This window comes from Thunnus albacares, chromosome 5 (assembly GCF_914725855.1).
Source record: "Thunnus albacares chromosome 5, fThuAlb1.1, whole genome shotgun sequence".
NCBI lineage: Eukaryota > Metazoa > Chordata > Actinopteri > Scombriformes > Scombridae > Thunnus > Thunnus albacares.
Window position 1 is genome coordinate 3,403,424 of NC_058110.1, and position 14,974 is coordinate 3,418,397.

Here is a 14,974-nt window from a genome sequence, read left to right on the forward strand (position 1 = left end):
CAAACACTTTTACAGTCACTCATAAAATGGAGAATTGTTTACTAGGAGCACTTATAGTAATAATGCCATATCAACACATTAACAATATTTGCAGATTCAAGTGAATGCTGTATAGAGACGATAGCCAAGGGACGCAGACCATGGCGATCCAGACTCCTTTTGGACAATGGACATTAAAACAGGCAACTCAGTCAATTCAGCTAAAAAGGTGCATACCTCCTGAACAAAAATCTAATTTATTCCATAGATGTAAACGTAGGTTGCTACGAAAATTAATGCATGTTCAATAGGCCGGATCAACAGTGGATGTCTAAAGAGCAGGCAAAAGCATATTGGCCTGGTTCACTTAGCAAACCGGTAGAGTCAGGGATATTAGAAATTGTGCATTGACCCTTCATACTGATAAAAAAGAGAATAGGGAAAAAACACTGACCTCTCACATATCACCTCAAGATCTCAAAACCCTTTTATTGTCCACATCTTTTGTTCAACATACTCTGACAGTGATGCTTGGACATACACAATTATGTGTAATAACAATCCATAGAAGATATGGTAGTGATAGAGGCGGTAATGAATAATGTAGTATAAAAGTAGTGCAAACCCCAGTCTTGGTACATAGAGGTCATTCTCGAGCCTCAGTGGGACCCAATGTATAACTATTTGCTAGAAGTAACCACCACGCACTTCCCAAAGGGCAACTCAAAAATGACAACAAAATTAAAACTCGCCAAGGACGTCAACGCACAGTGTAGAGAAGACAGCTAATCAGACCCCCACACCTAATGAACCACAAATCTACACCACACCTGAGCCAATTACTCCTACAGCCCAGACTGACACTGAAACAGTAAAATTCCAAACAAAAAACCCAATCAACAGTCTAGTGAAAGATCAAAAAGAAACACTAGCTCTGACAATCCACCTTTGCACTTACAGAAGACAATGTGGGAAGAACATTACAAGAAACAGCCAACAACATGAAGAACAGTGCCAGTGATTTCTTAAACAATGTCACCCCTTTTTTCTCTAAAAGAAATTAAAACTTAGCACCCACCTCCAATCCCGAAAGTTACGAAACATATGTAATTTACCAAAAAGTACTAGCTAATAATTGGTACCAGTGGATTCAATACACAGGTACACAAAATAGAATAAGCAATTGTTATGTCTGTTCAAAAGCGCGACCCAATAAACTGTATGTCACCAATATTAAGCTTAGCTGGAAAAAATGTAACAAAGATATGATCAAGCATGCATGTGAAGTAACGCAACAACCTACAACCACCAAGACTTCTACCTCAGATTTTACTTTGCCAGATTGCAGTACTTTCCAACCAGAAAGACCCTGAGAGGAAACAGAATGCCATATGTTTCTAGGATTCAAATAATATCTGTATATTAGTAACTACTCTTCAGAGACAGAACAGGTACAATAGGAGAATATTGCCACAAATTAGATATCCACCTACCCACTTAGTTTGAAGAAGTAACCATTCCATTTTCCTAACAGGAAACAACCAGTAGGGAGTTTTCCAGAGGACCGATGTAATTTAATATGGGACATAACTGAAAAATGTACAAAAGCTGGTTTAAAGCAATCAATCACAGTGAAAGGAGATGTAATTCTAATGTCACCCCTAGCATGCCCTTATCATCACCAGACTCAAGCAGTTGCAGACCAATATTGGATATGTGATCCACCCTTCCTGCCAGGTCTGGAGCATGCGCCTGAGTACAAATGGTAATGACCATAATTGCCATACCTTTCAAAGCACTGGATAAAAATCCAGTAGAACCACGAAGTAGGGTTAGAAGAACATATATGCATGACCCTCAGGTTGCCATAGACAGTATTGATCAACCTAGAGGAATCCCAAATAAGTTTAAAGCTATGAATGAAATAGCCTCAGGGTTCACTTCTATCTTCCCATGGATATCCACTCACCATAACACTGAATGGATTAACTATATCTATTATAACCAACAGAGATTTATCAACTGTACTGACAGCACCTTGCATGTGTTAGGGGAACAATTGCTGGCAACTAGCACTATGACGTGGCAGAGCAGGCAAGCCTTGGATTGGGTATTGGCAGAAAAAGGAGGAGTATGTGCCTTTATAGGTGAGTGCTGTTGTACTTTTATTCCTTACAATACAGGCCCCAGAGGAACATTCACTATGGCTATGAACAAACTAAAGAATCTCAGGAAAGAAGTTAAAGGTAATGCTGGCTATGGCTATGAAGATTGGTTTTCATGGCTAAATTTTGATTGGCAGGCAACATTAGTTAAGATAGGATTAACAGTAGGAGTATGTATGGTGATGATGGGAATTATCTTTTGCTGTTGTATTTCAATTCCGTAACCTAGTGACCTCAGGAGTGAATGCTCACATGATGGCGATGGCTGAACCCCCAACCAATGGACTTCCTGATCTGTACCAAAACACTGATACTACTGATTCTGGAAATGAAGATTCAACTATGGTTTGAAGTGATCAAAGACTAAATGGAAAAATCATTAAGGAAACTTCTCTCACTCTGAGACGCATGGGCCTTGCTTATTACATTTTATACTCAATATAAGAATTAAATATTTACTCACATTGATATAATGGAATTATCACTAAATGAAATGTACTTTGATGATTACAAAATATATATCATTTTACATCATAGACACTGTTTACTTTTGGAGGATTAATTGTGACTACCTCAAACACAGATGGACTCCACCTTCTAAGGGTACCACTGAAACTCGCCTGTGGCACTCCCACCATCAGGATGACACTTGGAGGATGTGTGTTATGGGATTGTTTTTGTGCAGCATCATGGCTTTGTATTCGCTACAGGAATGGACTATGCATTCCCAAGAAATGAAATGAAATGAATGAATGATATGGACAAGGACATTAAAAGAGGCAAATGCTACAATGGTTCAGAAAGAATGATTGTTGTGAAGTGATTGCTGTTTATGATGCTTATCATGACTAATGGAAGTCATGAAGGGGGGAATTATGTGGTGGAAATTCATAATGTAATACATATGTATTCTTTAATTATATGATGGAAATTTGTAATGCAATGCATATATACTCTATAATACATATATACTCTTTAAATACATATATACTCACGTATTCTTAATGTACTTTATGTATGTTATTTTACTGACTGCTTCATTCATGTCTTTGAAGTCTCATATAGCCTCTTCTTGTGTTGAATAGGATTTACTTGTTGTGGTGAATCAGAGTGGAATTTGATCCTCTCAAGGGGCATGATGTACCTAACAGTCAGACAAAAATCAATAGTCTGCCAAGCATAAACAGATAAAGTAAATAAACCTATGAACCACTCTCTAATATTACTATAGCCAATGATATTAGGGGAGGCACTGTGATAATAAGTAGACCAATGAGACTGACAGAAGGATCTGGAGATGTATTCTTATCAAATGTATATATGATACTGTACTGTCTGTTAGTTCCAGTTTTCTCTGCTCAGGACAACTCAGGTCTTTGCTACTTTGTCAATTCAAATAAAGACTTTATATTCTTCTGAAGGACCTCTCCTCTGAACGTTTTTGTTTCCAAAAGTTTCTTTCTTTCTTTCTTTCTTTCTTTCTTTCTTTCTTTCTTTCTTTCTTTCTTTCTTTCTTTCAGTAACTAGAATAACAAGTGTTAACGTGTTAGCTTTGTAGGCTATATTTGTATGTTGTGCATATAGATAAGAGTGTGTAAGTCATGTATTTGATACATACATTAATACTTTTTAATGTGAACCTACACTTTTAGATCTGGGAATCTTAGTGTTAGTGTTCACTCTAGTATTCAGCACTGATCTGTACCTGTATCAGATTATAAGCTTAGTGGTACTTTATATATTTCTGTATACAAAGAAAATACATAAGAAACGAATCATGTGATATGTTGTCTGTTTTTGATGAGAACATAAATATGTTGTCACAATACTATAAATTTGAATTAAACTTTGTTGGTAAAATGACACATTCTGGACCACTCCACAGCTACAATGAGCACTTCTTTGTTTAGAAACAATATGTATATGCTAAATGTCTTTAAAGAAGCAGCCTTTTCACCACTCAGGGGTTTTTGTTTTTGAAAGCAAATTGTTTTATCAGCTTATGAAATTGCCCCTGACCCCTCTGATTTCATCGGGTGGGGGACAATGATATAGTATGATGCGGTTTGTTGTAAGATTCCATGTTGGTTTTCCTCCTGTTCTCCCCAATTTTTGAGTCACCAGCTGCCACTGAGCTGGGTAGAAGCATTCATAGTAGTAGTGCATTCAACACACACAAAGACAAGGAATTGAACTCTTTGGATCTCAAACTCCTTAATTTAAAGGAGCATTAGTTGAAGGTTTCAACTCAGAAGAGACTTATTCTTTTCCTACAATTTTATTTGTTATTTTAAGAGCTCTATTGTTTATTTTCTATATACAAAAATCAGCACAGTATATGTTATGTTATTGTTGTAGGGCAATAAAACTGCCAACTGTTCAACTCAACACGAGCTCTCATGAGTTATTCAAGGCATACCAGTCCCCGAACCTAGGTAGATGTTAGTGTTCCTACTACTATCACTGGTTAGGACTAGAAGCGCTACACATCCAATTTCCACCGCTTATCTGGGACTGGGTTGCGGTGGCATCAGACTGAGTAAGGAAACCCAGACATCCTTCACCCCGGCAATGCCCTCCAGCTCCTCCCAGGGGATCCCAAGTCGTTCCCAGGCTAGAGGAGATATGTAGTGCCTCCAGTGTGTTCTGGGTCTGCCCCAGGGTCTCCTTCCATATAGACGTGCCTGGAACACCTCCAGAGGGAGGGGACCAGGAGGCATCCTTACCAGGTGCCCAAACCACCTCAGCTGGCTCCTTTCGATGTGAAAGAGCAGCGGCAGTCACTATCCAAAGCTTGTGACCATAGGTGAGGGTTTGGATGTAGAGCGACTGGTAAATTGAGAGATTTGCCTTCTGGCTCAGCTCTTTCTTCACCACAATGGTCTGGTACAACGCCCACATTTATGCTGATGCTGCACCAATCAGTCTGTCAACCTCACACTCCATCTCACCCTAACTCATGAATAAGACCCCAAGATACTTAAACTCCTCCAATTGGGGCAGCTTCTTACTTCCAACTCAGAGAGGGCAGTCCACCATGGCCTCAGATTTGGAGGTGCTGACTCTCATCCTGGCCACTTCACATATGGCTGCAAACCATCCCAGTGCCAAGGGACAACCCTGGCGGAGCCCAACACCCACTGAGAACGACTCTGATTTACTGCCAATAATGCGGACACAGATCTCACATATAAGGACCAGCCCTGGTACCCCATATTTCCGCAGCACCACCTACAAGGTGCCTTGAGGGACATGGTCATAAGCCTTCTCCAAGTCCACAAAGCACATGTAGACTGGCTGTGTGAACTCCCATGACACTTCAAATATCCCTACAAGGGTGAAGAGCTGGTCCACTGTTCCACAGCCAGGATGGAGTCCACATTGATTCTCCTGAATCTGAGGTTTGACAATCAGCTGGAGCCTCCGTTCCAGCACTCTGGCATAAACTTTCTCCAGAAGGCTGAGTAGTGTGATCCCCCAATACCTGGAGCACACCCTCTGGTTCCCTTTTTTGAAAATGGGAACCACCAGTTCAGTGCCCGTCCACAGGCACTGTCCCCAATCCCCATGCAACACTGAAGAGGCATGCTAGCCATGACAGCCCAACAATGTCCAGAGCTTTCAGCATCTCAGGGCAAATCTCATCCACACCTGGCGCCTTGCCACTGAGGAGCTTTTTGACTACCTCTGCCAGGGATATAAGTGAGGCTTCCTCTGAGTCGTCCAACTCTGCCACCTCCATAGAGGGCATGTTGGTTTAGGAGATCTTCAAAGTGTTCCTTACCCTGCCTGACAATGTCCCCAATCAAGGTCAGTAGTTCTCCACTCCTGTTGAAAACAACCTGGGCTAAGCCCTGCTTCCCTTTCCTGAATCCCCTGATGTTTTGCCAGAACTTCTTTGAGGCCAATGGAAAGTCCTTCTCCATGGCCTCCACACAGTCATTTGTGCAAAAATGCATTTAAAGGTTTATCTGAAGCTTATATGAGGCTGAGCAGTCTGAGTAAGTCATATGAAGTGGATATCTGCCTTTGTCCCCTATCACTTACATTGTACTGTAAGTGCATTATGAAGGGATCTTTTCATGCTCAGTATGAACAGGCGGAATGTTTATGGCAAGAAAAATTGATATCAATGTTCATTTGGGCTCCTGACTGTTGTTTTGAGACAGACTTGAAAATTAATGAACCTATCCTTTCATGAGGCAAAGCCTGAGAGCTAGTTTGGGCAGAGTCTGCCACTACACTCACATGGCATACTCCTCCCACTGCAACATACATGTATATTCAACCTATCCTTCTTTTAACCATAGCTGAGTGAGCCTAGATGCGAAATATGAGAGCTAAACACAGTCTACATTCACATTATAATCCATGGTTATCTGACTGAACTCAAGATAGCACTTCGACATCTACAAGTCATCAGGATACCTGTGATTTCATTTAAGAGGCTTTACTATCAATGTTGTCAATAATATTTAGCATCCTTAGTTGAGAAAACTTATTTCTATGACACCAGATCACAGGGTAGGCTCATTTTAAAGGGTAACCACAGCTAGCTCCCTCCCTCCCAGCATATTTAAATCCCCCTCCACTCAAAAATGTGTTTCACTTATTGTTACTTAACTTCACTGTTTGAGCTTTACTGTGCAGAGTGATGTATGTGCAGAGTTTGAAACTAGAAAGCTGTTTTCACATTTATCTGTGCTCACATTAAATCTCAGTTTAAGGCACGTACCTATGAGCATGATTTGTGACATCACAACTAGTTGGAAGCCAATTGTGGGCCAGTACGCAACTTACACAAGTGTGATGTGGAAACTTGAGGCCTGCAGTGCACATAGACTGAGAATGGACTTTACAGTGAAGTAGGAGATATCTTGTGTTCAGCAGTTCAACTTTTGAAAAAAAAAAAAAATCATATTCATAGAATCCTAATTTTTAAATGAGGTAGAAATGAGGAGTAAATGTCATTTTTATAGATTTTAACAAGGTAATTGAACTTTCTTTGGTGGAAAAACCATATTAGACACAAATTATTATTCAATTACATATCTTAGAATATGTCTGGAGGGGATCTTTAAAAAGTGTAACAGAGGAGGGGGGGGGGGGGGGGGGGGGGGGGGGGGTGCAACGACTTAAGTGGGTGTGGCCTTGTGACACACCATGTCTGTTGTTGGAGAAAAACACCTGTTAACAATTAATGTTATTATATGGCATGAATAAATCTATATGATTATGTGTGCAGCTTTAAAAAGTAGTGTTAAAAATTGAAGTTGTATCAACTATGAACTAGGAAAGTCTTGTTTGTGTTACCATGCACCTTATTATTGGAATGAAAAGAACTCATTCCTCTTTCAGTTGAACTGGTTTCATAATCTGACCATGAGGCCCACATTCCTCTTCTTCTGGCCCTATTTGCTGTCTCCATATTGCACTGTAATGTAATGGTAGTTTTGCATAGTGATATGCTTTCACTCACTTTGTATCAACACTGGCCTGCTTTTTGTTTTGTTTTTCTTCTTCTCTTTGAGGCCTTCCTCTTCATCCTCCTCTTCCTCCTCTTTCTGCTCCTCCTCTTCTTCTGCTGCATCGCTGTCTGCAGCAAATCTGTCGTCTGCTGCTTGTTTGACAGGCTGGTTCCTCCTCTTGGGAGCAGACTGGTTCTCCTCAGCCTCAGCCTCCTCCAGCTTCCTCTTCTTCACAATCGGGCATCCCAGTATGCTAAGGAGTGCAGGATAGGTATGGAAGTTAATGGTAACATCTACTATGCTAACATAAAACAGTAAAATCAACAGCATGGTGTTGTTCTGTTCAACACTTTAATATTGTGAGATGTAGTGAATATTGCAGCTTCTATATGCCACTTGGCAAGCTGCCCCTCTGCAGACTTCCACCTGCTCTGGAGGCTATGGAAACATACAATTGTAGGATTTCACTTCTTTTACTTGTTCTTTACTAGAAATGGTAACTTCTCAAATACATTCATACATGTGGACAACAGAAGAAAACCCATGGAAAAACCTCAGCAACAAAGACTACAGAATGGACTGACAGCCGTTTATGGGCATGCCATTGGCTTGTTGACCAGGTAGCAAAAACCATCGCAAGTGTTCAGAGCAGGTTGAACTTTATGCTTTTGTCTTACAGGGAGCATTTTTCCCCCCAAATGTTCACCTCAAGATTTCAAAATTTGACTATGTTAAACATCCAACATCATAACAGTATATAAATAAGAGAAAATAACAAAAAGCATGATTATTTCATTGATTATGGAAAAAAAGTTATCTAACACCTGAATCACCCATGTGAAACAGTAATTCCCCCTTTAGTTACTCTATCATCCAGCACAGGCAGGCTTGATTTCTGCCAGCGCTGTTGAATCTAGACATCACTTAAATAGAAGCTTTCCTGGAGAGGGTTACAAAGTCATTTCTAAGGCTCTGGGACTCTCGCCAACCAAAGTGAGAGCCTTTATCTCCAAATGGAGAAAACTTGGAACATAGTGAATCTTCCCAGCAATAGCCAGCCAAACAAAAGTCCTTCCAGAGTGCACTGACAACTCATCTGGGAAGTCCTAGAAGAACCCAGATGAACATCTCAGGAAGTGCAGGCATCGTTGCCTCTGATAAGGTCTGCATTCACAAGTCCACCATGAGAAAGACAAAAGGCAACAATGTTATCCATGGGAGAACTGCAAAATGAAAAGGAACAGAAAGGCTTGTCTTGATGACCCCCGAGCCATCAGGGATAATGTTGTGTGGACTAAGGAGTAGAAAGTGGAACTTTTGAAATACATGGGTCCCATTGCATCTGGTGTAAAGCTAACACAGAGTTCCAAAATAAGAACATCATAGCAACAGTCTAACATGGTGGTGATGGTGTGGGGATGTTTTGCTGCTTTAGGGTATGGGTGACTTGCCACTGTTGAGGGAACCATGTCTAGCAGAAAATCCTAAAGGAGAATGTCAACTCATCAGTCTGGATCTGAAGTTCAAGTGCAGTTGGAATATGTAGCATGACAACAATCCCTCAAATCTACCACTGAATAGCTCAAAAGAAACTAAATGAAGACTTTGGAGTGGAGTAGTTTAAGTCTTGACTTTGAACCCAGATGAGATGCTGTGGTTTAAACTGGCAGTTCATACTGGAAATGTGGCTCTCCTTTCCTGCAAAGAAGAGTGGACCTAAATGCATCCACAGCACAGAAAGACTGGTTGCAGTTGTTGCTGCTAAGGTGGCACAACCAGCTATTGAGTTTAGAGAGGCAGTTACTGTTTCACATTGGTGATTCTGGTGTTGGATTCCTTCATTCTTTCAATAACTTACATTCTCAATTAGAAACTTTTTTTTTGTTTGTTTACTAGGACCGTCCTCTTAATTTCTATATTAAGTTTAGTTTGAAGACCCTAACCCTGAAACAATTCAATGTGACAAATATGTAAAAATAATGGAAATCTGTGGGGTGCAAATAGTTTTTCAGCGCACTTTGTTGTTGTGTTATTAATATTGATTTATGTTACATCAGTGGAAAAAAACATTAAAAATTCTTACACTAACATATATCTGATAACTGTGGGTGTAATTTGTTTCATTGCATGTGAAATTATATATTTATGATCTGTACTGTTATAAAGTGACCTGTTATTCTTAAGTTCAGAGGAAAACTGCACATATACGGGGGCCATTCTCAAGGTTTTAACCACTTACTCTTCAACATCAAATAATGTACTTATATATTATATCATATATACTCACATTGTCAGTATATAAAGAATTCTATTGCCAGGAATATATTTAGTGCTATACATAGGAAGGTGAGTGTGTTTATGTACCTCTGCATTTTTTTTATATTGGCTAAATATTTTCATGTTTACCTATATGTCATCACTACACTACATGCCCAAAAATATATGGATACATCTGTCCACGTACTTAAATGTACTTCATGTTTTGGGCTACACCCCTTAGTTACCATTAAGGGAAGTTTTTATTTTATATAATATATATATATAAATTACATTTGCTTAAGAGGGCTTTACAATATGTCAATACACCATAGTACAGCATACAACACACTGTATCCTTAGGGAAATCTTATAATACTCCACCATAAAATTATATTTCACACAGGTGTGTTTGGAGAAGACCCTTTCCTTAGGGACAATGCCCCCTGCAAGAACAAACTAACATACTAAAATGTTTCACTTTCACATATGGTTTTACGAAGAATGATCACTCATGTTGTGAAAAATGAAACAATCCCTTTAATCATCAGTTGCATGTTTGTATGTTTGTGCCATCACCAACCTTCTATGTCGTGAGTATCTCCCACTGACGTGTCCTTTGCCATCACATCCAGGGGTAGGACAGCTGCTGCTGACAAGCAGCAAGACAAACATTAATCATCATTGTACGCTACCACTTCTTACATTATGATAGTCTTCTGCTGAAGCATGAAATCACTTACCTTAACTCCTGCTTCATCTCTTGTCCTACAAGTTCTGGTGACACTGAGAGTAAAGCAGGAGGAGAGCCATTAGAAACAGACTTAAAAGTCATGCAGAAAATAAGAGAGCTGTAAGTGTAAAAAGGCAATGATACTTTTATTTGTGGAGTTTGTTTACACATTGCACATTTACATACTGTAAAATTCATCCTTGTACATACAGTATAAAAGTCCTTTCTGTCTTCATGAGACATGTTAAAAACTTTGTAAGCACAGCTGAATTGCCAGCCAGACAAAGTGGGTAGATGCTGCGGGGCCACAGACTTCCAAGGAACCAAAAATACTATATACAGTGTGTGACAGATGCTTTATGGTAATTTGGGAAAATGCAAATTTGTTTGGTGACCTGTGAGCCCTTTACTATTTCACTATGATATTGTGCTCACATACTACTTATTCCTAAATAAAACCAAGAAGTATTCCAATAGACTGGAGTTAGTTTCTGGATCTGTATCAAGATATCATGTGTGGTTTACACCTGCAGCTCCCCAGCAATGTTTGCAAGGGGGTGACATGAATATGCAATATGTTTTTGAGTGTGTGTGTGTGTGTGTGTGTGTGTGTGTGTGTGTGTGTGTGTGTGTGTGTGTGTGTGTGTGTGTCTATACTGACCCCGGATGCCTTTGGAACGTGTCCGTGTTCGTGTCTCTGTAGTGTCTTGGCTCATCTGAATAACAGAGGGACATGATCAAAATCATAAGTGCAGCACTGAAGATCAATATATGTATGTAGATAGATAAAAATAGTTACTTTGATGCTGAGGCTCTTCCTCTCTGGTTGATTGGCTCTTCCCTTGTCCACTGCTGGCTCAGTGTCTGACTTTTGAACTCATTTTCTGCTGGATGAAACACACGCACACAACACACACCTTTGCTGTCAGCTCATGATGAAATAAAATTACCTTACATAGTTGTTAGGAATTTTTAAGGAGAACTGATTTTACACATAAAGGCAACTTGTCATGGTTAAAACAGTTGTATAGGTATATAAACTCTGGAGGAGTTTAGTGACATAACCCTGATGACATCATAATGATGTCACCAGGGTTATCTCAGCATGGTCATGTGCTACAAATTTGTAACTGAAGGTCTGCATTACAAACTGGAGATTGAAAGATGTTGGCACTTACTAGGCAGGGAGGTTCTAACAAAAGTTGATGGTGGCATTACAGGAAATGTAGGGGCCAGCATTTTTGTAGCTTGACCCATAGTAGGGACTAAAAGTCAAGATATCTTGGCCTTGTTGCTTTAATTTGAACCATTCTTTATCTAACCTATCTCTGGTGTGAAGTGGAATATTAAATCAGTGTAGTGCCCCTTTAAGCACAATACACCAACTGTGTGGCTGGCTAAGAAGCTTTTGACACTAGCCTGGTGAACATAAGTGAGAAACATTGCTTTCCCAGAGTTTACAAAGATACAAAATATCTTTTAGGGAAATGTGTTGATGCACAAGACTAGAATGCATTTGATGGAATGGTGCCGCTATAAAAGACATGCAGTCTTGAGTTTGAATGGTACTCAGATATTTTACTGAAGTAAAAGTACCAATACTGCAATGTAAAAATACTCTATTACAGGTAAAATTCATGCATTTAAAATCCCACTTAAGCAAAAGTCCCAAAGTAAGTAAAGTAACTGTACAGTACTTGTTTGGTAGAAAATCAGCCCAATATATTAAATACATTTAATAAGTTACATTATTAATACTGATGCACAAATGTGTGAGCAGCATTTTTCTATTTTTTAGATGTTTGAAGTGCAGTTAACAGTAGGCTATAGGCTAAGTAGTTTGAACTACTTTATACATACAAAGAGAGGGGTTGAGAGATGATTAGTGGGAGAGGAAAGAAGAAAAAGTTCTGATCTGTTTTCAGTTTTTTGACTTGAAACAATTTATTGAAATGAAACAATGTGAGAGGTTTAGAGGCTAACTGTCTCTTCGGTTGAATAGCTAACCTGAAACATGACAAGGAGACACAACTACACAGTGATTTTATAAAAGGGCTAAAAGGTAACAGCTTGTTTCATCTTTAAGAACATGTATTCTATAAGGTTATCATATATGTTTTTATCTAAAATCGCAATATGAAAATTAATTAGTAAAACCAGACTATTTCCCTCTAGAATGTAGTGGAGTAGCACAATGGAAATGAGTTCTACCACTGATGATGTAATGTGTGTAAATGTGTATATACATACATATATATATATATATATATATATATATATATATATATATATATATATATATATATATATATATATATATATATATATATATATTTGTGTGCGCGCGCACACACACAGAGAGTCTAGAGTTGTGAGGCTATGACCATTAAACACAGTTAAATATTACATTAAAACAAAGCATAAAGACTAATAAATGTTTAGTTAAAGATGAACAAAAACGAAATCTAAGAAAATAAATAACTTCGAAATATACTGTGTTAATATATTCCATATGGAGCTTCTTCTGAGCTAGAACACAAACAAAGGTTGGTTATGTCACATGACAGCTTGACAGCAGCGGTCGTGACAGTTTCTGGAGCTTGGAACTGGGTCACGGGACAGCAAAGGTTGACAAACATCGGTTTATAGAGACTTTGTGGTGCTGGTTGGCGGACGTGGTATCAATAAGACCATGCGTGGCATCAATTCAAACGGTGTATCGACTGCTACATTTCGCAAGGCGGAACATTTTACACAAAAGACAATAGAGATGTAGGCCAGCCAGCCTCCTAATCAGGACGAGGCCTTGTCTCTTCTCCTAAATAGGCACACTGTCAAAACATCAACCATACAAAGGCCACGGGCCTTTAACACTATCGACACCCGGCCGCCATTGTGGCCGCCGGCAGTAACGAGCGACATTAATAATCCGTTAAAAGAGCCTCAGCGTCCGCACTTTCGGACCGAGTTTAGATTATTTATCACGAAGGGAAAACCTTCGGAAGCATGTGACAGTCGCGGGATGCAAAATATCGCTTCATCACGTCCTCCCTGCTCGGTGTAAAACCCACCGTCAGGCCTGCAGCCAAGGCCTCCAAAATACCGACAAATTGGTGCGCTTCATGCTCTGTCTTTGTCAGAGAAAAATAAAGCCTTACCTTACGCTCAGACTACTGCCCTCCCCTCCCCCTCTGCTCCGACATCTCCGGCCTGGCAGACAGACATTCACTAACACTGTGCACTGGCTGTTATTACAGCAGCCTACACCTCCAGAACACAACACTGGAGTGGATAAGTGTGGCACCAGCCTCACACTGAGCCCAGCACTCCTGAGCTGTTCAGCACCCCGGACAGAGCTAGTCCAATCTTCAGCACCATGGACAGAAACCTCGCTGCACTGCCCCCTGCAGGAGCCGCGGAGAGCTTCAGCCGGCCGCCGCTCACGGAGAGGCCGCGCTGCACGGGCCGCTAGAGGCGCACAAGATGTTAATATTTAAAGAGACGCCCAGCAGCTGGAGGATGGAGGAAGATCTCATCAAACCCACTCCCTCAAGTCATTAAAACGCTCAGTAATTTCATTTCAGCCACACACTTCTTGAACAAACTCAGCCAGCCTAAGTAGGCTACAGTTCATTGCTGCCCTTGACACCAGCCAATCAATTTAACAATTTAAAAACATTTATAGGTAGAGAACAAAGAAAAGTATCTGTTTTTAACAAACATGATTAATATATTAAGAGATGCATACCTCTAATTAACAAAAGCAGCAATGATAGTACACTTATACATACAGTAAATGCATTTATTTTTATTGTTATGTACACTCCTTTGTTACAGGAGATTTTAAAAAGTGATGTAAACAGTAGCACATGGGGCCAGCAGATAGGCTACATGAATAAATACATCATCATCACATCATGAAAACACCTGTATATTTTTTACAGTAATATTTTCATATGGTAACATAGAAACACCTTTCTTCATTGCTAAAACAGTGAAAAGAGTAAATGGTGGCCTGCATGTTTATTCATCATACATTCTAATTTTAATACCAGAAGCACACTTCATATCTATAGCTATTCCTGAGGTATATGTGTTTTAGATGAGAAAGCATTCAGAAAACCCATTCCAAGAATATAACACTGACACTCCAGATAGTTTTTTATGCTACAGTAGCAATGCTACAGTGTTTTCCAAACTAATAAACTTCATGTTGTTGAGTTATTTCAATAACACTCTGCCTCCTGTCTTTAATAATAATTTCAGTGCATTAACCACCATTCACAACTATGAAACCAGGAATCAGCTTTGGCCTGCATTTTCAAGAACTTTAGATGCCCAATTTAGAATTTTCTGCTGAGCCTTTTGACCTT

The 14,974-nt window shown here is 39.6% G+C and overlaps 1 protein-coding gene across 5 annotated transcripts in view; it reads right to left on the minus strand.

Annotated features, from left to right (window-relative positions):
- myt1a (myelin transcription factor 1a) overlaps positions 1-13,984 on the minus strand; it is a 47,002-nt gene extending 33,018 nt beyond the window's left edge. For 4 of the 5 annotated variants that reach the window (XM_044352797.1, XM_044352798.1, XM_044352795.1 and 1 more), the window contains exons 1-6: positions 13,760-13,984; positions 11,401-11,485; positions 11,263-11,317; positions 10,612-10,654; positions 10,452-10,520; positions 7,624-7,865 (exon numbers count right to left, since the gene is read on the minus strand). In XM_044352797.1, the coding sequence (XP_044208732.1) occupies positions 7,624-7,865; positions 10,452-10,520; positions 10,612-10,654; positions 11,263-11,317 (409 nt within the window). In that variant the 5' untranslated portion in view covers positions 11,401-11,485; positions 13,760-13,984. The remainder of the gene's footprint in view (positions 1-7,623; positions 7,866-10,451; positions 10,521-10,611; positions 10,655-11,262; positions 11,318-11,400; positions 11,486-13,759) is intronic. The other variant, XM_044352796.1, reaches the window with a different exon arrangement.
- Between the last annotated feature and the right edge of the window lie 990 nt (positions 13,985-14,974).